General features: G+C 41.8%; 2 protein-coding genes and 1 pseudogene across 3 annotated transcripts in view; 1 reads left to right on the top strand and 2 right to left on the bottom strand.

Annotated features, from left to right (window-relative positions):
- Nucleotides 1-917: 917 nt before the first annotated feature.
- Nucleotides 918-4,237, bottom strand: KIAA1143 (KIAA1143 ortholog). Its single transcript, XM_032298060.1, has 3 exons — nt 4,050-4,237; nt 2,075-2,219; nt 918-1,440 (listed from the first exon to the last, which is right to left on the bottom strand). Exons 1-3 carry the CDS (start codon nt 4,155-4,157, stop codon nt 1,229-1,231), a joined length of 465 nt encoding a protein of 154 aa, XP_032153951.1. The 5' UTR covers nt 4,158-4,237; the 3' UTR covers nt 918-1,228.
- Nucleotides 4,238-4,257: 20 nt separating this feature from the next.
- Nucleotides 4,258-21,224, top strand: part of KIF15 (kinesin family member 15) — an 82,729-nt gene continuing 65,762 nt past the window's right edge. The window contains exons 1-3 of one of the 2 annotated variants that reach the window (XM_032298057.1): nt 4,258-4,436; nt 16,786-16,828; nt 17,639-17,822. In XM_032298057.1, coding sequence (XP_032153948.1) covers nt 4,268-4,436; nt 16,786-16,828; nt 17,639-17,822 — 396 coding nt within the window. In that variant the 5' untranslated portion in view covers nt 4,258-4,267. The remainder of the gene's footprint in view (nt 4,437-16,785; nt 16,829-17,638; nt 17,823-21,224) is intronic. The other variant, XM_032298058.1, reaches the window with a different exon arrangement.
- Nucleotides 13,676-14,362, bottom strand: LOC116564757 (annotated as a pseudogene).

The following is a 21,224-nucleotide window of genomic DNA, read 5'->3' as shown; positions in this document are numbered from 1 at the left end:
TTCATTTACACAGGAGTATAACTTTGTAACTTCACTTCAGCCTCTGAGTGGTCACTTTCTGCAACCACTCAGACAGGTCTTGGGCCACTACTTCATTTACATAGGGTATACACCAACTAACCAATGGCAAACCTCTAGAGGGTATTTAAACCCCAGAAAATTCTGTAACCAGTGCTCTTGAGCCACTTACTTGAGCCTGCACTCTGTGGAGCATACTTTCATTTCAATATATCTGTGCTTTTTTTCATTGCTTTGTTTGTGCATTTTGTCCAATTCTTTGTCCAAAATGCCAAGAACCTGGACACCCTCCACCAGTAACAGTTTGACCAGTTATTTACTGTATTACTTAGGACAGCATTTGGCTGCATGTAAGAGAAACCTGACAGAGGCCTAATTAAGCACAGTGTTTATTCTTCTCACGAATCAAGAAGTCAGAGGTCAGCAATTCAAGCTGGTGTTAGCAGCTCCTTGAGGTCCGTCAGCAAGGAGCTAAGCTCTGAGTTTTTTCACTAACATGACCTGAAGCATGTACCTGCCTTCCTTATGCCTAAAAATGGCTCTGGTACTCAGGTTTTATCTTCCTACTTAAAGTAGGATGAAGAGATAAGAGCAAAGGCTCATGCTTGCCAAGTCTGTCCTTTTGTTATCAAAAAACCCAGCAGGTTTATCAAGCATAATTCCACTTGTATCTCTTAACTTGCCAGAGCTGTCTCATGGCCACCCTTAACAGGAGTTGGGGAGGTATTTTTAACTAGGCACATTACCATCTCCCCAGCCCAAAGTGGAGCTATTGTTAATGAAAAAAGATACAATGAGATGTTTATGAAATTCTTTGTAGCTATTAATGTCAGGTCTTTGAAATTTACTGACCTGAAAGAATACTCATAAGGTAATATCAAGTGAGAAGCAGGACAAAGAACATTTGCAGTACAACTGTATTTCTAACATTTTGTTTACACACAAAGAAGTATTTTGCTTAAAAATATAATTTACATATATACACACCCATACAGGAGAAATAACAAAATAATACTAGCTAATTTCTATAGAATTGGCATTTTAAGTCAGAGGGGTATTGATGAATAGATGTAGTTTATTAATTTTTTTCCTGTATTTCCTAAATTTTCCATATGGAACTTGTAGTATCTTTATAACAGGAAAAAAATGTTATTTTAAAAAAAAACACCCCATATGCTTTCAAAGTAGACCAAATTCAAACTATTTACACTTACTCATTTTCATCTTCATTGTCAAAAGAAAGGAGGCTACTGTTTTTTATTTGTTTTTGTGAGTTCTTTTTGACTGAGTCCTGATTTATTTCATCTTCATGTGGCTTCTTCTTTTTTGAGCTTGCTGTTAAACCTGAACATTTTTCATTCGAGGGACGCTTGACTGGTTTTCGATATAGAATTCTTCCATCAGCTGAAGCTGGTTCTTCATCTGAGCAAAAAACAGATTTTTAAGAACTTTCTTCTCTCCTCATTACTTTGTCTTTGAAAAATCTCATATTGTATTTAAGGGTGTCCCTGAATCTGATTCAGTCTGATCCTTTCCATTGTTTCTAGATTGCCCTCAAGACATGCAGTTACTGAATAAAAACTCACATGCTAAAGTATTCTATAATATTGTCAGCTCCCAGTTACAATTAGGTTATATTTTTAAGTGTTTTGAAAGTGATTGGAACTACAACATTTTCCCCTAAAGCAATGTAGTAAATGTTCAGAAATAATGAAAAATACACTACATAGCATACCAAACAGTAATGAAACAGACCTTTTTTGAGTGGTTTATAAGTCTAACCATCTATTTAAAAAAAAATAGGATGCCTTTACTTAAACTCACACTTAATCCTATAACAACCCAATGGGTACAATTACTTCCATTTTACTGATGAGGAAATTAAGGCTGAGCAATGTAATAACTTGCTCAAGGTTATACATCTGGTAAGTGTCAAAGCTAAAGCTTGAACCTGGAACTGTCTCCTTGAAACATACCACGCTGCTAAATAAAATAAACAATTTCGTACCCTGGGCTCCGTAAATTGTTAGAAAAACCAGATTACTTTCAGACCTACCTGCTCTGGCAGCCTTTATTTCTGCTTTAATTTTCATGACTTCCTCAAGTGATAGGTCTCCCTTTTTCAAAACCACCACTTGAGGCTGTTCATCTTCTTTGTCACTGTGATCCCCGTCTTCATCTGGGAGCTGAGGCTGGATTCTCTAGGGAAAAACACAAATACAAGGTGTAGATCACTGATCTTTAGACAAACAGAACCACTGCCTCTAAGAGAAACTGTAGTTTTTCGTGAGAAGGGTATCTTTATTGAGTAAATGAATTGGCAATGAATTTTAAGGTAACTCCAAGAGACTAAGCTTGCCAAAGGGAACAGGTTTCACTGCCACTCACCCTGAAATGACTTCCAGTGATTCATTTCCATCTCAGCAGGACCCAGCTTGTAGTTACTAGTGTGAGGGACTCTCTGCTTTGGGTACTGTTGTCATTCCTAGCCTACTCAGGCCAGCACTGTTCAGTTGTTTGCTCCTCATCAACACTTTTCACCTGTTTCTTCTCCGACTTAGACAAGAAATAAACACCACCCAAGTATAGAAAGCAACAAGTAAAACTCTTTCTCTCACCTCTGCTCATCTTTTCGCCCAATAATACCTTCAGTTTGGTAGATATCCTAATAGCTATTTTCCAAGTCTATAAAACTATGTAGGTACATAAAACTTTTTGTATACCAACAACACTGTACATGTTACTGTGACTTGCTTTTTTTTTATGAAATTTTTCAAATATGAGGTACAGAGAATAACACAACAGAAACCATGCACTCCCTGTATGTGTAACAAATGGTAATATTTTGCTGGTTGATTCAGATTTTTGAAATCTCACACACCATAAGAGCCCCACTCTCACAACTTAACTAAAAAAAATCTTTGCACAGTACTTTAAGACACATATAAAATATTTGATTTTTAAAAAATCAATGCCTTGCATTTAATTACATATATGGTAATCTCATGATTTATTTGACCAGTATTTTGTAAATAAAAATTTTGCTTGTTTCCAGATTTTTTTCTACTATGAAAAAACTTCATACACTCTTTTTGCTCACTTCTGGGAACTTATATGCAAGAACTTCTAATGTTAAGTTACTAGAAGTGAAACTGTTGGGTTGAAAGGTATGCACACCAAAATGTGTTTTCACATGTTATTCAAACGCAATCGCTCATTACTCCACCTCTCACAGAGTCTTCCTTGTCTCCTAAACAAGGCAACAAAGCCCTGCAAGAACTAGCCTCAGCCCATAACCATAGCTTTATCCCGTGCCACTCTCATGGCATCTAGGCTTTAGCAAGGTTTGAGTACTTGGAGATTCATAAATATATTAGCTCCTTTGCTTTTCCTGTCTCTGAACAAATTCGTACTGCCAATTAAGCCCCACTGTCCCTGGCCAACGCATACTTAAGCTGCCTTCCAGATTTAGAGCCTCTGGAAGTATTTACCTCCACTTCGTTCTTATGCTGTGCATAGCTCATAGGTAGCAAGTATTTCTGGAAGTCCCTGCTGTTTCCAGCCTGGGTAACGGCGAGACCCCGTCTCAAAAATAAATAAATAAAAAATCAAAGCCATTTTGTGAGGCTATAGCCGTCATGGATAGTAATTCCTCTGATGCATCTGTGTCCTTATCTGGAATACGGGACGACGCTGTAACTGCAACTCACCCTGCGAAATCAGCTTTTGAGGCAAACAAGTGACAAAAAGCCAGGAAAGTGATCTTTCTTCACCATCATCTATCAAGGACCAGGCGGTTTACACGTCAGGTCATTTTCAGGAACACAGTGGAGCTCTGAAAACTACAGAGCTTCCTGAGCGTAGGGGGCTGCAGTCGCCTGAAAACCAGCCTGGGGTCGGATTCCACCAGAATTGGGGCCGAGCGCGGGTGAAAAGAGGGACCCGACAGCACCCAGCCTCCAAGTAGAGGCAGAAATTGGAAGAGGCGGGCGGGTCTCGCTTCCAAAGTATCACGACTGGCGAGAGCTCACCTTGGTCTCTACGGTGGGCCCCTCCCTGTAGCCGACCCGTTCCTTGAAGCGAGCCAGGAACGCTGGTTCGGTTGGCCGCACGTAAGATACCTGGTTCCGCTTGCTCATGGTAGCTCCGGGTAAAGACAAGTTCCGCGACGGATTGGCGACGATACAGAGGCGAGGGCACTTAGCTGTGACGTCACTGGGTCACGCCCCCGATGCGTAGGCCGGGCAACATGGCGGCCTCCTCGCGGGCGTCAACGTCTGATCCAAGCGCCAAATTCAAAATCGCGGCCATCTTGAGCGGGCGGAATTCGGTCGCGCGGCGCAGTCAGGAGGTGGGGGCATCAGCTGCATTGTTCTCGGGAACGAAGGGTGAGGGCGCTATGGCGCCCGGCTGCAAAAGTAAGTGTGGAGCCCGGCTTCGTTACCCTATCTTTGCCCCCAAAAACAGCTGTGAAAGAATAGCAGCCTGTGACCACCCGCAAGGTTCTTGCTGGGCACGAGCTGCAGGGACTGACCTGGGGCGGGAACGGCGGGTGCGTTTGGGAATCCCTCTCTGTCGCTCAAAGACAATAGGCTGGCCGTAAAGCTCACCCCTTCCTTCTGTGTCGTGTGCGGATGCTAAGAGTCTGGCGTATTTATAGGTGCTCGGATGAGCAGTGGACCGGCGGTTCTTCCCTTTCTTTCCCTCCGCTCTGCTGTTTCTTCGCAGCCCTCTTCCCACATCCCGACCAGGGCTACTTCTCCAGATATCGTTGTCTCACAATCGGCTTTTGCTCCCACCAGCTTCTGCGTATTTCCACATTTCTGACCTTCCTGTAAGGAAGGATATATTTATGTTCCAAACACTTCTTTCTCTTCTTTCCTTAAATAAATAGAATGTTAAAACACAGATGTCAGCAATGTCTTTATATTCTCACAGTCTATTTCACTTAAAGGAGACCCGTCCGATTTCTTTCTCTTTTTCACGGAGGAGAGCACTGTTATTTCTGCTTACGATAAACGTTTCAGTTTTCACTAGTCATTTGCTGTTCCTGTGTACGTGCGCCACTTCTTACATTGCCACATCTCTTAAGGAGTCTTGTTTTTTAAAGCTGATGATTATGAGCTGATTTAATGGGATCTTTGTGAGTGGTCTGAATGGTAATGAGGAGAGGCCTAGATTAGATGATTAAGAATTTGTGAACTTCTGTCATTTGAGCTTTCCAACAGCGTTAATGTTTCCAGCTTTCTGTCAATTGTAATTGCTTTTGATGGGTTTGTTTTATTAACCTGTTAGGTCGATCACGTCATTATCTGAACACCTCTTTATGCTATCTTTTTCCGTCAAAAATATTTATTTTTCTTCATCATTTTCGGTATTCAAGGACGATGAGCTCACAAAATAGTACCTTATCGGAGAGAAATGTTCATCCTGCTTTCTGAACAATCATACTGTTTTTTCCCACTTATAGATCAGGTCACTAAATTTGGACTCAAGCAAAAAAATTTGATGCCTGTGACATAAGTAGAGCATCTGCTTATTTAATGAGATATATGTAGGGTTCTTGTCTGAAAACCAGATTTGAGAACTTAAGTTGTGGGAGCACTCTTGTTTATGACGGTGGTGATGCCATGGGGAACTTTTCCATTCCCTTAAGTTTGTTGGCAAAATTGAGGTTGATGACCTCCCAGGTAAAGTGCATCTTGCATTCCCAGCAGCCCAGAGGCCTGGAGCATGAAGTGGGAACACATGGGCGAAGAGAGCTCATGTAGTGGTCTTTGCACCTTTTATTTTGTGCCCATGAAGGCTATCTCTAGAGACATCATTGGCACCAGGTGTTGCTGACTGTGAAATAATATAATGAAAAAGTGAAATATTACCCTTATGAAACTGATTGTATTTACGATTCCCCTTTTTTGTTGTTTATTTGTTTTTTGAGACGGAGTCTTGCTCTATTGCCCAGACTGGAGTGCACTGATGCAATCTTGGCTCACTGCAATCCCTGCCTCCTGGGTTCAAGCAATTCTCGTGCCTCAGCCTCCCAAGTTGCTGGGACTACAAGTGTGCACCACCACACCCTGCTAATTTTTTGTATTTTAGCAGAGACAGGGTTTCACCATGTTGCCCAGGCTGATCTTGAACTCCTGAGCTCAAGCAATCCACCTGCCTTGTCCTCCCAAAGTGCTAGGATTGCAGGTGTGAGTCACTGCACCTGGCTTAAGATTTCCTTTCTGAACCTAGTCATGTTTGGGTAGATGGTGAATATTTATCTAGACTGCAGAGTAAAGCATCCAATGATCTTTTTAAAGCAGGAAGACTCTTTAAAAGACTGTTTTGTTAAGGTATAACTTCATGCAGTCAAAGGCACAAATCTTAATATTCTTCAACAAATTTTAAACATATGAATACACTCCTGTAACCACCATGCAGATCAAGAAATAGAGCTGTTCCTGTACTCCAGAAAGTTCCCTGTGACCCTTCCTAGTCAATAACTACCCCACCCGCAACCTTTACTCTGATTATTATCATCACTGATTAGTTTTCCTTCTATTCTTGAACTTAATATAAATGGTACAATACGTATTCTTTTCATTCTGGTTTCTTTAACTGAACATTATGTCGGTGAGCATAGTCCAGTATTGTATGTAGCAGCAGTTCTTTTTCATTGCTGTGTAGTGCTCCATTATGTGAGTATACTATGTGTCAGGCCTTCATGTGCAAGCCCAGACCCAGAAAGTCTGAAGTCCTGCCTGTCTTGGCTGATTCCCACCCCCCCCCGCCCTTCCCCGCCCCCGGCATTCGCCATTATTCCTAATTGCCCAGCGGAGCTTCCCCGCTCCTTACATCAAGCTTCTTACCCCACCCTGCCATCCTAACTGTTCTTGCTCTGTGAATATCCCTCCGCCCCACCCTTCCATCTTAACTACTCTCAGGTCTTACCCCCACCCACCATTGTAACTGAAATGGTAATGTATACTCCTTGCCCCTACCCCCACCACTGTAACTGATCTTACTCTTAACACCACTACACATCCCAAACCTATAAAAGCAACTGTTATCCTACCACCCTTCACTGACACCCTTTTTGGCCTCAGCCCACCTGCACCCAGGTGAATAAACAGCCATGTTGCTCACACAAAGCCGGCTTGTGGGGTCTCTTCATGCAAAGCTCAAGTTTTAACACCATGATTTGTTTATTCTGTTGATTGACATTTGAAAGAATTTTATAGGGAATGCCTATAGACTTCTTTTTTTTTTCTTTTTTGAGACAGAGTCCTGCTCTGTCACCCAGGCTGGAGCCCAGTGGTACAATCTTGGCTCACTTCAACCTCCATCTTTGTTCAAGCGATTCTCCTTGAGAATTTTAGATTCCTTTTAGTTTTACCAGAAAGTTGCATATAAGTGCAGATCAGTATCCATCTGATCAGTTTCCATCTGATATATTTCCTTCCTATTATTTGTTAAACCTTTGATAATTGCTCCTTAGGAAAGCACAGCTTTGGATATGCCCACCTTTATCCTGGGATGACAGTGGTTTTGATAGGGATCTCTTTCTTTCCCTGACTACATACAGCTGTTAAAGTCCAGTAATTGTTAGCTGATTGCCTTATTGTTTTCTAACGATGCCCTGGGGCATAAATTGTCTTACAAACTACTGTAATTCTTGCTTCTTTGAAGGAGTAGTTTCTGAGGTTGTCTTTGGTATTTGTTGTGACTCCAGTGTAGCTGCTGCTAGTTGTCTTATTTCCCACTGTCTTCTGGCAAGCCAACAGGCCTGCAATTTAGCTTGTGTCTTGAATGTCTTCCTAATTGCTTTCATTAAAACTGACACTGTTCCTGAGAGTGCCCTTAGGTTTGAACATCACTCTGTTGCCCAGGCTGGAGTGCAGTGGTGCTATCTTGGTTCACTGCAACCTCCCCCTCCCGGGTTCAGGCAATTCTTCTGTCTCAGCCTCCCAAGTAGCTGGGACTACAGGCATGGACCGCCATGCCTGGCCAATTTTTTGTATCTTTAATAGAGATGGGGTTTCATCATATTGGCCAGGCTGGTCTCAAACGCCTGCCTCAGCCTTCCAAAGTGCTGGGATTATAGGCGTGAGCCACCGCACCTGGCCTTTTTTTTTTTTCTCTTTGAGATGGAGTCTCGCTTAGTCACCTACGCTGGAATGCAGTGCCATGGACTCAGCTCACTGCAACCTCCACCTCCTGAGTTCAAGTGACTCTCCTGCCTCAGCCTCCCAAGTAGCTGAGATTATAGGCATGCACCACCATGCCCAGCTAATTTTTGTTTTGCATTTTTAGTAGAGATGGGGTTTCACCATGTTGGCCAGGCTGGTCTCAAACTCCTGACCTCAAGTGATCCACCCACCTCAGCCTCCCAAATTGCTGGAATTACAGGCATGAACCACCTGTAATCTGTTTATGGGTTGATTCTTCCTGTAGGCAAAATCTCTGAGCCTGCGCACTAGAGTTGGGGATGGGGTTAATAGGATAATGGCAGTCTTGTCTCTGAATGATACCCTTTCTAGTTGCTAAGCCTTTTGTGGGGAGGGTGTGGAGTGTAGCAGCCTCTGGTCTTGTAGACTTTCTTCTCCTGTGTGGAACCACTGCCTAATGAGTTAGAGCAAGGGTGATCAGGGCCCCAGTGTTCTCAGCTAGATGGGAGAAGGGAGAGCCCCTCCCCAACCACACTTGTCTGGGACTTTACCTCAGCATCAGGTAGCTAGCCGGAGACACTGACACACTGCTACTCTATAGAAGAAACCGGAATTGGGAGCTGAAGGGATCCCTGTGTTCCTGGATGCTGCAATCTACAGTGGAGTATTTACCTTGCTAAGATGGGAGGGAGAGAGTAATCTTGGTTCAAATAACACAGGATCACCTTTCTTGATGAATTTTCATATATTTTCTTGAACAGATGTTTCTTTGTTTGCTGTTTGCCTTTGGAAACATTTCTAGAGGCTTTAATTTTTTTTTTTTAATTGTACCAGTTTCACTGGGGAGTGGGTCAGTGGAGTTCCTATAATGTCATGGCAGAAGTCAATCTCTGACTTCTTTTTTAAAAGAATTATTCTGCCTGCTAGGTTGAGAAAAGTGAGAGTGGGGGAGAGAAAGAAGCAGAGAGATTGTTGTAATAACACAAGAAAGAGATGTTGCTGGCTTGGTTCCACACTGTGACAGTGGATTTGGCAGGAAGTTACAGAATTATAGCCAAAGCTTTCCTGAGATTGGATATGAAGAGTGAGAAAGAACAGGGTTAGGGATGACTATATGGTTTTTGGCCTAAGCAACTGGGAAGTTGGAGTTAATGGAGATGAAGAAACACATTTGGGGTAGAGGTGAGGTGATCAGCTCAATTTTAGATATATTAAATTTGATTCATTGCCCACTGCATATCCAGTTAGAGATACCAAATAGGTAATTAGTTGTAAGAGTGTAAAGCTCAGGAGGGCAGTCCAAGAAAAAGAAATTTGGGAATCATCAATTTATACCTGGTATTTAAAACCAGGCCGGGTGCAGTGCCTTTCAAAATATACCCACGCCTGTAATCCCAGCAATTTGGGAGGCTGAGGTGGGGAGATCATGAGGTCAGGAGATTGAGACTATCCTGATCAACATGGTAAAACCCCGTCTCTACTAAAATACAAAAAATTAGCCAGGCATGGTGGCGTGGGACTGTAGTTTCAGCTACTTGGCAGGCTGGGGCAGGGGAGTCGCTTGAACCCAGGAGGTGGATGTTGCATTGAGCCGAGATCGCACCACTGCACTCCAGCACTCCAGCCTGGCAACAGAGCAAGACTCCGTTTCAAAAAGCAACAACAACAAAAGCCATTGGTGCAGGATTTTTTGCTCCTTAGCTCAGCTAAAATCCAGGTTCTTGTTTCACAACCAGGAAAAATCAGGCATGCAGACACATTGAAAGTTGAAGAGAGTGGAATTTATTAAAAGGAAGCTCTCAGTGAAAAAAAAATGTGTCCTACCTACAGGTTCCCACCTCGCAGATTAAATACCAGGCCAGGCTTCTCCCCCTGCGTAAGGTACAAATTCCCAGCGGCTCCACCCCATTCTCCCAGTGAGCATGCATGCCCTTAGTCTGAGCCCCTCCACATTGATTTATTTCCCTTACTGAGCATGTGTTAAGGGACAGAATTTTTCAGTGACCTGGGCCATCTCCTGTCTCTGTCATTACCCCCTCTAAATAAGTACATTTGACACCTTTAGAATAAAGATAAGGACAAAGACCAATCTTAACTGCTTCCTGCTGACACTGGGTGCTGTGCTGGGAGAATGGCAGTCAGATCTCCCTAAGAGGCCAATCTAAGGGTTCCCAGCAAAAGGGACCATTATCCAAGGCTCCAGTTGCATGACTGGAGTTTGATGGTCTGAAGATGAGAAGAGACAAACTGGTTTATTAGAAAACATGTATCAAAATATAAACAAGAATGGAGTAAGGAATACTCGAAAATCCTCAGGCCTTTTATGGGTTTGTACAGGGAGAGGGAGGCAAAACGTCTGATTGGTTAAAAAAAACTTTTACCCTTTTTCTGGCATGTCAGTCTTCTGGGTTACCTTTCTACGAGACCAATCTTAAGACGATATCAAGTTTAAGGTTTGGAAAACAATTTTTCCAAGTTTAGAGGATGGATCCAAGGGGAGTGTCCTGTAGTAAGGAGACACAATTACCTATCTGTAAAGAGAGGACACAGGAGGAAAAGGAAAAAAGGTGTTTTTTTCAAAGGAGTCCCAGGGTTTCAGGATGCATTCAAAAAGGGTACAGATTGAAGATGAATGGCTACCCATTAAGAAAGGGGAGCAGTTGTCCCTGGTTCCTTTCACTTCCTAGCAAATACCCAAGGTAGGTGAGGGAGACAGAAAGTGAGGTGTCCCTTTTTATTTCTTCTGTCCTTATATCTCTGCAACCTGGTGACCATAACAGGGTGCCATGAGGTTTTCCCCCATGTTAACAGGGAGGCCTAAGAGGTAGAAATATCTACTCTTACCCACCTACACTCTTGTCTCTCCTGCTATCACTAGCCTTTGAGTTCTCTAGACCTCATTTATGTCATGGATACTAGCATGCTGTTTATCCATGAAACAAGAGACTTGGCTAAATCGGCAGGAATTAGTCATGCTCACCTGTGCTGTGCTTTAACTTCCATTATCATCTGCCTCTGGATCCCTCAGATCCAGGTTTTTTTTTTCCTTAGGGCTTTGACCTAAAGCTTGGAATTGAGTTTGGGGCCCAAAATGTGTCTCAGATTGTATGGATTCTTTATCATAAGCTGAATGCTAAGGTGAAGCTGTGGAAGTGAGTCCTCCTCCAACAAGGGAAAGAAAAGGATGTCCTGTGACATGCCCAGATAACTGGTGGCTATAGTTATGCTTGCGAAGATTTGGGTGCATGGGGCTTGGCTTTGGTTAGCTCCCTTGGTCTTACTTTCCGAAAAAGGAAACCTCTGCGTGTTAGGCATCCTGTTTATTCCCACCACCTAGCAAGATTTGCAGGATAATTCCTCAGAACTAGAATATCGATTCAGATTTTTACATTACCCATCCCCCTTTGTTCCTTCTGTGCTGCAGCTGGAGATATCTGGTTGGATCACAGGGATAAGCAGGATTAGCTTTTAAATGAACTAGGCAAAAAACTTGAAAACAACAAATGGGTCTAGAATTTAATGATGATAAGTTTTAAAACATAATTTATCTCTCTCCAGTCCTCATTTTTCTTAAAAACAAACCATAATAGGACTGAGTTGTTTGCAAAATAGACTTTAGTCTTATACGTGGCTTGATTATTTACATAAAGGGCAGCAAGAATAATTATTTTTACATAGGACTTTTAGATTGGCTTTCATGGAACTCTGTTCCACGAGGAATCTCAGATAGGGCTTTCTAAAGCCGAGCCCAGCCATGGGTTTGTACCCTCAAATGCCTGTGAGTTGGGTAAACCCCTCTCTTCTTGAGGTCCCAAGAGAATAGGGCTCCTGGACCTGTTAAAAAGTGACATTTTTTACTCACCGCAGGTTATGAACACTGTATGGGGAACACTGTACTTGGGACCGTTTTTCCTAAGGGGCTTTTTATCAGTTCTGCAAGTGAAGGTTGACTCCTTAAAGGGAAGCATACCCTTTGAGTCAAAGGCCTTGGTAAAACAACCAGTTTCTCCAGTTGCATTCTATTGCAAAGAAAATGGAATCTTACTGCACTGATGCAAACAACTATATTGTCATAAGTTAAGAATACTCACAACTAGTTTCCAAATTATGGAGGAGCCAGGCACCGAGAGAGAGAGAGGGAGAGAGACAAACATACTCCAAATTTTGTTCACAGGAGTATATGTTACTCAATTATTAAAGGCTGTAAATAGCTCAAAATAAGTTTCCTTGACTCTGAAAAATAAAATAAGGATCAGCAATGTTCCAAGCAAAATTCAAAAAGATTTCTTCAATTTTGTATTAGTTAAGTCCATTCAGTTAACTCTGGTTTTGCTTGGTATTCGTGAACAATTCAGGTCTTTGTGAGTCCTTTTTGTTTTTTCTTTATTCTAATGTCACAATCTCCAAAGTTATCAAAGTTATCAAATGCAGAAACCTGCATTTGAGAGCACCACCTTTTGAAGAAGATGAAAACAAGACAACAATTGTCTGAATAACAAAATGTCCAGGGTACAGTCAGAAACACAATTGACAAATCAGTTTGGTTATCTCTGTGGTTTACAATAGTTTAACATAACAATCTAAATTGTAATTGATAGCATATACTCATGAGGGACGCTAAGATAATTCTGATGGCCTGAGACTCTTTGGAAAAAAAATCAGAAAAGGCACCACGGATTCCATTTTGGCGGCCAGGCATTAGAATATTATAAATCCCATACAATTTTGGAACATATATTAATATTATTCCCTAAAATATAACCTGAAGAAGATTAAACATCATTTTGGCAATCCCATGTACCTAAGCATGTCAGGTAATCCTGTTTACCTCTCTTCTGGATGCTCCAAGGGCCCTCTGCAGCATCCAAAAGCCAGGGGTCAGGAAAAAAAATTCTGAAACTGAAGTTTGACTTTGGGAAGCCCATTAAATATGTTAGAGGTCTGAAACTTGATGTTATGAACTAGAATTCCATATTACCATAAGTTATTTATTTTGCCAAAATGATGACTCAAATTTTAAAAAGCAAAAACCTTTTATAACCCTTTACAGATTTTTCCTAAAGAGCAGATTAGTGCCTTAAGAGAACCTTGTTGTGCTTTTATTTCAATGCTTAATTTATGGAAAAGCCATATAATACCCCTCTGAATTTAGTCAGTATGTTAACATTAGGAATTTTTTTTCCGAGATTAATTTTTACAGTCCTTCCACAACTTGTTTAAACATTTCGTTTTATCCTATCAAATTCAAAACAATCCTTTAACCCTAGGCAAAAATGTACATTTTGATGATATCTGCATTTTATCAATAATCTTTTTTTGTTGTTAGAAATTTCTTTATTATTACTTATTCTTATTAAGCACCAGCTTAATACAGCAGAAAATTTCAAATCACCCTTGGTAACACATTTCTTTTTTCTCCTACCCGAATTCTTGATCAAGAGTTTTTCAAGTAAAGACATGCTCTTCTCTCTTCTGTATAAAACTTTATGAAATAAGGCAAAAAGATTGTGTATATCTTGCTGGAAAATGCTGCCCAGGGCTCTGGAGATGGTGGCTGCCTGAGCTACCTTCACTGTCCAGGTCCTGAAAGACTCTTGTTCATGAACTGTCTCTTCATAAAGCAAGTCCACCACTTGCTGGGTTTATCATTCTGGGGGTCGAAAACTTTCTCACAAAGTCTCAGTCCAGTCTCTTGCCTTAGCTGTTGTAAATAGGCTCTCATCACTTCATCTTCCTGTTTGTTTGCAGGTTTGGCATAAATCGCATTAAGTGGAAAACCAGGTTCTCCAGGAATGGGAAAATTAGTGATTCCCAGTGTATAAATTTCTTTCTCACCTTGACTTTTGGAATTGCACTTTCAGAGTTTCTTCAGACACTCAGAAATGTAGAGAATTATATATATATCAAGGTCCTATCAGCTTCATTCTTAATTTCATAGTTCTTGAAGAAGACTTTGGCCTTGAAGTAATAGATGGCTTCATCCACAGTATCTGTATCTTTTGTCTCTCTGGGGGCAGGACCTTTGAATTGACTTCTGATAGGTAACAGTGCCATGTTTCCAGTGAGTTTGGTGTCAGGATCCATGAGAGAAGAGTGGTAAGCTGGCATCTTGGCGGCACCCTGGTTTCAACCCAGAGGAGCAGGATTGAGTTCCAGTGGTGCGCTTCCGGTCTGGCAGCCCAGGTGGAGTAGCTTATCAATAATTTTTAAGGCGGTTTTTATTTCTCAAAGATTAAAGTCTCGTGAATTAAAAGGTACCACAGCTTTTTTTGTTTGTTTGTTTAAGAAATATTTGATCTAAGTGCTTATTTTCCTTTAAGCCAATTAATTAGAACTCTTTTTTTAATAGACATCATGCACACACAACACATATATAACTACACAGGCAGAAGAAGATCCAGTAGCTCTAAGATTTTCTGTTCATCACTTTCCTAACTGGCCTCTGAATGGGGCCCTTTAAGAGCAGGGCTAAGAAAGCATATAGTTTCTAGGGCCTAGTAAACAGGTATAGCTGGAAGACAAAAACAGATTTTGAGAGGGATCCATTCACCTCCAATTCCTGGGACTCCATTAGGAAAACAAATTACAAAATGGAATCCATGGAGTTTTTTCTGTTTGCCCAAGGAGTCTAAGGCCATCAGAAATTATTTTAGGGCCCCTCATGTGTGCACTAAGAGTGGCAAGACAAAATGGAGACAAAGAATTCAGTTGACTGAGAAAAAAAAAAAAACTTTCCCCAGCAAAATAAGATCCAAGAAGAGAAAAATATATAACTTGGGTATCCACTTTGAACTAAGCTGAGCCCTTTTTAAGAAAATCCTTTTAATCCCTTATTACCCAACATTAGCCATGTCAAGTGGCCAGCATTTCTGCCTTCCAAACTTTACCAAAGGGAACCTCCCAGGTACTCAGAGAAAGAAATATTCAAGGTGATTCATGGAGAGGAATAGAATCAACAAATGGCAAAGGTCACACAGATATCAAACCAGAAAGGATTTATTCTTCAAGCCAGAATTGAACCTAGGCCGCATTATAAAATGGCAGAGGCTAAAACAAAGGACTGGGTACGTGGTTACAGGCCACGCTTTCCAGGACGTAAAACAAGATGGAGGCCTACAGCAAAGTTTGCCATTGACCAGTTTGCCAGGCTGGTTTGAACAGTGGACCTATGGAGTCCTAGGCTGGGATCCCATCCTAAGGTACCTCTCTTTCTGACAGAACCAAACAGAAAGACATAGCGGATTATACCAGATTGGCTATAGCTTAAGCCCAACCTCACAGATTCTTTTTTCATAATTGAAACCTTCATCTTCTAAAAGGAAAAAAAAAAAGAAGACGTAAAAGCTAACCCCTGGTGAAAAAAGTAAAAAAAAAAAAAAAAAAAAAGAAAGAAAAAATGGAAAGTTAACCCCCAGTTGAAAAAGGAAAGAAAGAAAAAATGAATGTTAACCCCTGGTGGAAAAAATTTATAAAAAGCTTAACTGCTGGGCTGGGAAGATGCCTGAAGGAAGAACCTCTTATTCTTATTCTTATGCAAGTGGATTTAGGGATCAGACCTAGCTGGGTCCCTTGGCTAGGGGAGGGGAAGACTCTTTGGGCACGTAGTGGGAAATGCTAGCTATCAGCCAAGCAGGGCCCTTGGGCTATGTGTCCTGGCCCCACCCTGGAGGGGAGAGGTGCAAGGAGCTGCTTGCTGCTTGCTGTCTATTCTACACGTGTGCCTGCAGCCATTGGGTTGAGAGTAGAACACCCCCAATATTGTAAAAGAAAAGATAGGTGCCATTACAGTCTCAAAAAAAAGAAGGAAAATGCCACAGAAAAGGCTGGGTTAGAAAAAGGCCGACATTCTCTACCCCTGAAAGTGATGGGGGGTAGAGGGGTATGCAGTTTTCTCTACCCTCAGAAGTCCGAGGACAGGAAGGCTGAGAAATGAGGGAAAAATATTTTTTGGTCCACATTTTGCTCACCTTACTCATGTCCCCATATGGGCCACCAAAATGATGCCAGATTTTTTGCTCTTTAGCTCTGCTAAAATCCAGGTTCTTGTTGCATGAGCAGGAAAAATTAGGCACATGGACACATTGAAAGGTGAGAAGAGCAGAATTTATTAAAAAAAACTCTCAATGAAAAAAGGGGGTCCTGCCAAAAGGCTCCCACCTCACAGATTGAATGCCAGGCCACAACACACCAGCTGGAGAGGCCAGGCTTCTCCCACTGCCTAAGTCAGAAATTCCAGGTGGCTCCACCCCATTCTCCCAGTGCGCAGGTAGGCCCTTAGTCTAAGCCACTCCACATTGGTTTATTTCCCTTACTATGCATGCGTTGAAGGATGGAATTTTTTCACTGCGGTCATGTTTTGGCAAGCCCCCTGTGCACAATGACCTGGGCGACATTTGGCTGTCTCCTGTCTGTGTCACCAGGAGACTAGGTATCATGGTATAATGGGTTGGGATAAAATGAGAATAGGATCAAGGCCTGGGCCATGGAGCGTCACATTGTTGATGTCAGGGATCTGAGGAGCCTGAATATAGGCAACCCAGGAGCATGTTAGAGAAGAATGAGATTTCCATATGTCAACTTAAATGACCTTTAATAACTTTTTTTTTCCTAGCTGAGTTACGCAGTGTGACAGATGGTCAGTCTAACCAATTAAGGTAAGAAAAATATTCTTGATAAGCTCCAAAAGAACTAGGGATAGAATATTTTTAAAACAACCATTTACCATAGTAAAAAATACTTATTTCAAAATTTAACTTAGTCCTCAACCAGCTGGAAATTTGGGAAAATCGCATAGTCCCCCTGCCTTCTCACTTTTCCAGGCAAATGATGGAATCAATAGCATAATTCTCCTCTGGAATGACTTATTTCTTATTTCTTAATGAGAGACAAGCAGTACTTGGAACTCCATGAAATGAACTCACACTCCCTTTGAGTTCAAGTAAAGGAAGTGTGAAGGTGCCTATTGTGAATTAAATCAATAAAGGGTATGGGTCATGTGAGACTCTTTAAAAAGAGGTAAATTTGGCCTGGCGTGGGGGCTTACGCCTGTAATCCCAGCACTTCATGGGAGGCCAAGGTGGGCGGATCACCTGAGGTCAGGAGCTGGTGACCAGCCTGGACAACATGATAAAACCCCCTCTCTACTAAAAATACAAAAATTAGCTGGGTATGATGGCAGGTTCCTATAATTCCAGCTAATGGGGAGGCTGAGGCAGGTGAATCACTTGAACCCAGGAGGCAGAGGTTGCAGTGAGCTGAGACCACACCATTGTACTCTAGCCTGAGCAACAAAAGTGAAACTCCATCTCAAAAAAGAAAAAAAAAAGATAAATTTGTATGGGGTATGTCTTGGACTTTGTTGGAGAAACTCATTACAGAAACGTTACAGGCAATAATAGACTTGGATCCTTTTTCAGTTTTCTTTCTTCTTCAATAAACTTAGCTGTTAATTTTTTTGTCTTTAGTAATGAAGGTGATGCCATCAAAGTTTTTGTGCGAATTCGTCCTCCTGCAGAAAGATCTGGATCAGCTGATGGAGAGCAGAACTTATGCTTATCTGTACTCTCCTCCACGAGTCTCCGGCTGCACTCCAACCCTGAGCCCAAGATTTTTACGTTTGATCATGTTGCAGATGTGGATACCACTCAGGTAATGATAATTGGAAACTTAACTTTTTTTTTTTTTTTTTTTTTTGATGGAGTTTTGTTCTGTTGACAGGCTAGGGTAGTGGTGCGATCTTGGCTCACTGCAACCTCCACCTCTGGGTTCCAGTGGTTCTCCTGCCTCAGACTCCCGAGTGGCTAGAACTACAGGCGTGTGCCACCACGCCCAGCTAATTTTTGTATTTTTAGTAGAGATGGGGTTTCACCATGTTGGCCAGTTTGGTCTCGATCTCCTGATTTCATGATTTGCCCATCTCGGCCTCCCAAAGTACTGGAATTATAGGCATGAGCCACCATACCTGGCTGGAAACTTAACTTTTTACCTGGAATATATGAACCTTCATTAACTCTTAAGAATTTCATTTCTGGGCTGGTGTCTTTTTAGTTTCATCCATCTCAAATAAGGGAACTCAAACATTCCATAAATATTTTAAATCTAATTTTGTTAAATAGTTTCTTCCTTTTTCATCAAACTTTGTAGCAAAATGACCAAAGCTCCTTTTTTTTTTTTTTTTTTTTTTTTACTACTAAGTGACAGGAAATTATGGGCATAGTGACACACGCCTGTAATCCCAGCTACTTGGGAAGCTAAGGCAGGAGGATCACTTGAGCCCAGGAGCTTGAGGCTTCAGTGAGCTATGATGGTGCCACTGCACTCCAGCCTCAGCGTCACAGCAATACTCCATCTCTTAAAAACAAAAAGTCTGTGATGTTGAGTGTAGTAGCCATAAGTTATATGTGGCTATTTTGATTTAACTTAATTAGATAAAACTGGAAAGTCAGTTCCTCATACACACTAACCATATTAAAAGTGCTCAACAGCAACATGTGGCTTGTGCATCTCAAGCACTGGAGGTTAGTGAAGATGTACTTTTCGGAGCCAGTGGATGATTAAGAAGTACCATTGAACTACCTAATCTAAGGAGTTAGGATTACCATGATGTCAACAACTGCTTTTCTAATTAAGGTCAACTTAATTAAGACCTAGTTAGTGCTATCCAATAGAACTTTCTGCAGTCATGGAAATGTTCTGTATCTATCCTGTCTGTTACAATAGCCTCTAGCTACATGTGACTATATAAGTTTAATTAAAATTAAATCAAATTTAAACTTCAGTGCCTCAGATGCACAAGCCACATGTGGCTGCTGAGCACTTTTCATATGGCTAGTGTGTATGAGGAACTGACTTTTAAGTCTTGTTTAATTAATTTAAATAGCTACATATAGCTAATGGCTACTATACTGAACAGCACAGATCTTTTTTTTTTTTTTTTTTTAAGAGATGGAGTCTTGCTTTGTCACCGAGTCTGGAGTGCATAAGTGATCCTCCTGCTTAGCCTCCTGAGTAACTGTGGTTACAGGCATGTGCCACTATGCTTGGCTAATTTTTTTTCATTCCAGGATAAGCCTCAGCTATGCCCAGCTAAGTTTTAAATTTTTTGTAGAGATGGAGTCTTGCTATGTTACCCAGGCTGGTCTGAATCTCCTGTCCTAAAGCAGTCCTCCCACCTTGGCCTCCCAAAGTGCTGAGATTACAGGGGTGAGCCACTGCACCCAGCCCATCACAGATCTTCAGTATTCCCTTATACATATGGATGTTTTTGGGCTGACATTTAGGTCTTTGGATCTTTTTTTATCTGGGGCATCGCTGGCCAGTAGAAATATAAAATGAATCAGATATATAATTTTAAATTTTCTAGTACCCACGTTTTATTTATCTAGAGACAGGGTCTAGGTCTTGTCGCCCAGGCTGGAGTGCAGTGGCTTGATCTTGGCTCACTGCAACTCCACCTCCTGGGTTCAAGAGTTTCTCCTGTCTCAGCCCCCTGAGTAGCTGGGACTACAGATGCGCACCACCACCTCTGGATAATTTTTATATTTTAAGTAGAAACATGATTTTACCATGTTGGCCAGGCTGGTCTTGAACTCCTAAACTCAGATGATCCACCTGCCTCAGCCTCCCAAAGTGCTGGGATTACAGATGTGAGCCACCACGCCCAGCTAGTACCCATATTTTTTTAAAAAGTGAAAAGGAACAAGTAAAATTCATTTTTATGTATGTGTATATATATATATAGAGAGAGAGAGAGACAGAGTCTTGCTCTGTCACCCAGGCTGGAATGCAGTGGCATGATCTCGGCTCACTGCAACCTCCGCCTCCAAGGTTCAAGTGATTATTCTGCCTTAGCCTCCCAACTAGCTGGGATTACAGGTGTCTGCCACCACACCTGTCTAAATTTTGTATTTTTAGTAGAGACGGGGTTTCACCATGTTGTCCAGGCTGGTCTGGAACTTCTGACCTCAGGTGATCCACCTGCCTCAGCCTCCCAAGTGGTGGGATTACAGGCGTTAGCTACCGTGCCCAGCCTTAATAATATATTTTAATTAACCCAATATATCAAAAATATTTGAACATGTAATCAAAGTAAAGTAAATTATTAATGAGATATTTCCCGTTCTTTTTTTTTTATACTTGGTCTTTCAAATCTGGTGTGTATTTTACACTTACAGCATGTCTCAATTTGGATTAGCCACATTTCATGGACTCAGTAGTCACTTGTGGCTCATGGCTACTGTATTAAACAGTGTGAGTTTGCGACTGGGTACAGTGGCTCACGCCTGTAATCCCAGCACTTTGGGAGACCGAGGCGGGTGGATCACCTGAGGTCAGGACTTCAAGACCAGCCTGGCCAACATGGTAAAACCCCGTCTCTACTAAAATTACAAAAAATAGCCAGGTGTGGTTGTGGGCACCTGTAATCGCAGCTACTTGGGAGGCTGAGGCAGGAGAATCACTTGAATCTAGGAGGTGGAGATTGCAGTGAGCCGTGATCATGCCACTGTACTCTAGCCTGGGTGACAGAGCGAAACTGCGTCTCTAAATAAATAAATAAATAGGCCAGGCGCAGTGGCTCATGCCTGTAATCCCAGCACTTCGGAAGGCCAAGGTGGGTGGATCATGAGGTCAGGAGATTGAGACCATCCTGGCCAACATGGTGAAACCCCCCTCTCTACTAAAAACAGAAGTGTTAGCTGGGCGTGGTGGCACATGCCTTTAATCCCAGCTACTCAGGAGGCTAAGGCAGGAGAATCTCTTGAACCAGGCAGGCAGAGGAGGTTGCAGGGAGCTGAGATGGCGCCACTGCACTCCAGCCTGGCAACACATGGAGACTCTGTCTCAAATAAATAAATAAATAACTAAATAAAAATAGACAATGTAGGTTTGGGAGTTCTTGCATTCTTAATAAGATAGCATCTACTTATAGGTAAAAATGAAAATAAAATGGAGGTATTGACTATTCATTGCAAGCTTATGAGAAAAATCACTGAAGATACACTGCCATTTATTTATGCTAATACCAGTACAATATCTACATGCAATATGCTA

The sequence above is a fragment of the Sapajus apella genome, unplaced genomic scaffold (genome assembly GCF_009761245.1).
Source record: "Sapajus apella isolate SASKATOON/1434 unplaced genomic scaffold, GSC_monkey_1.0 scaffold38, whole genome shotgun sequence".
Lineage (NCBI taxonomy): Eukaryota > Metazoa > Chordata > Mammalia > Primates > Cebidae > Sapajus > Sapajus apella.
Note: the sequence above shows the minus strand (reverse complement) of the source record. Positions and strands in the feature narration are given on the sequence as shown.

Excerpts from the sequence above, each read along its gene's own strand:
- KIAA1143 (XM_032298060.1), bottom strand. The coding sequence starts at position 4,157 with ATGAGCAAGCGGAACCAGGTATCTTACGTGCGGCCAACCGAACCAGCG. Across the intron at positions 2,220-4,049 it reads GGCCCACCGTAGAGACCAAG|AGAATCCAGCCTCAGCTCCC; the intron begins GTGAGCTCTCGC and ends GTTTTTCCCTAG. Across the intron at positions 1,441-2,074 it reads AATAAAGGCTGCCAGAGCAG|ATGAAGAACCAGCTTCAGCT; the intron begins GTAGGTCTGAAA and ends TTTTTTGCTCAG.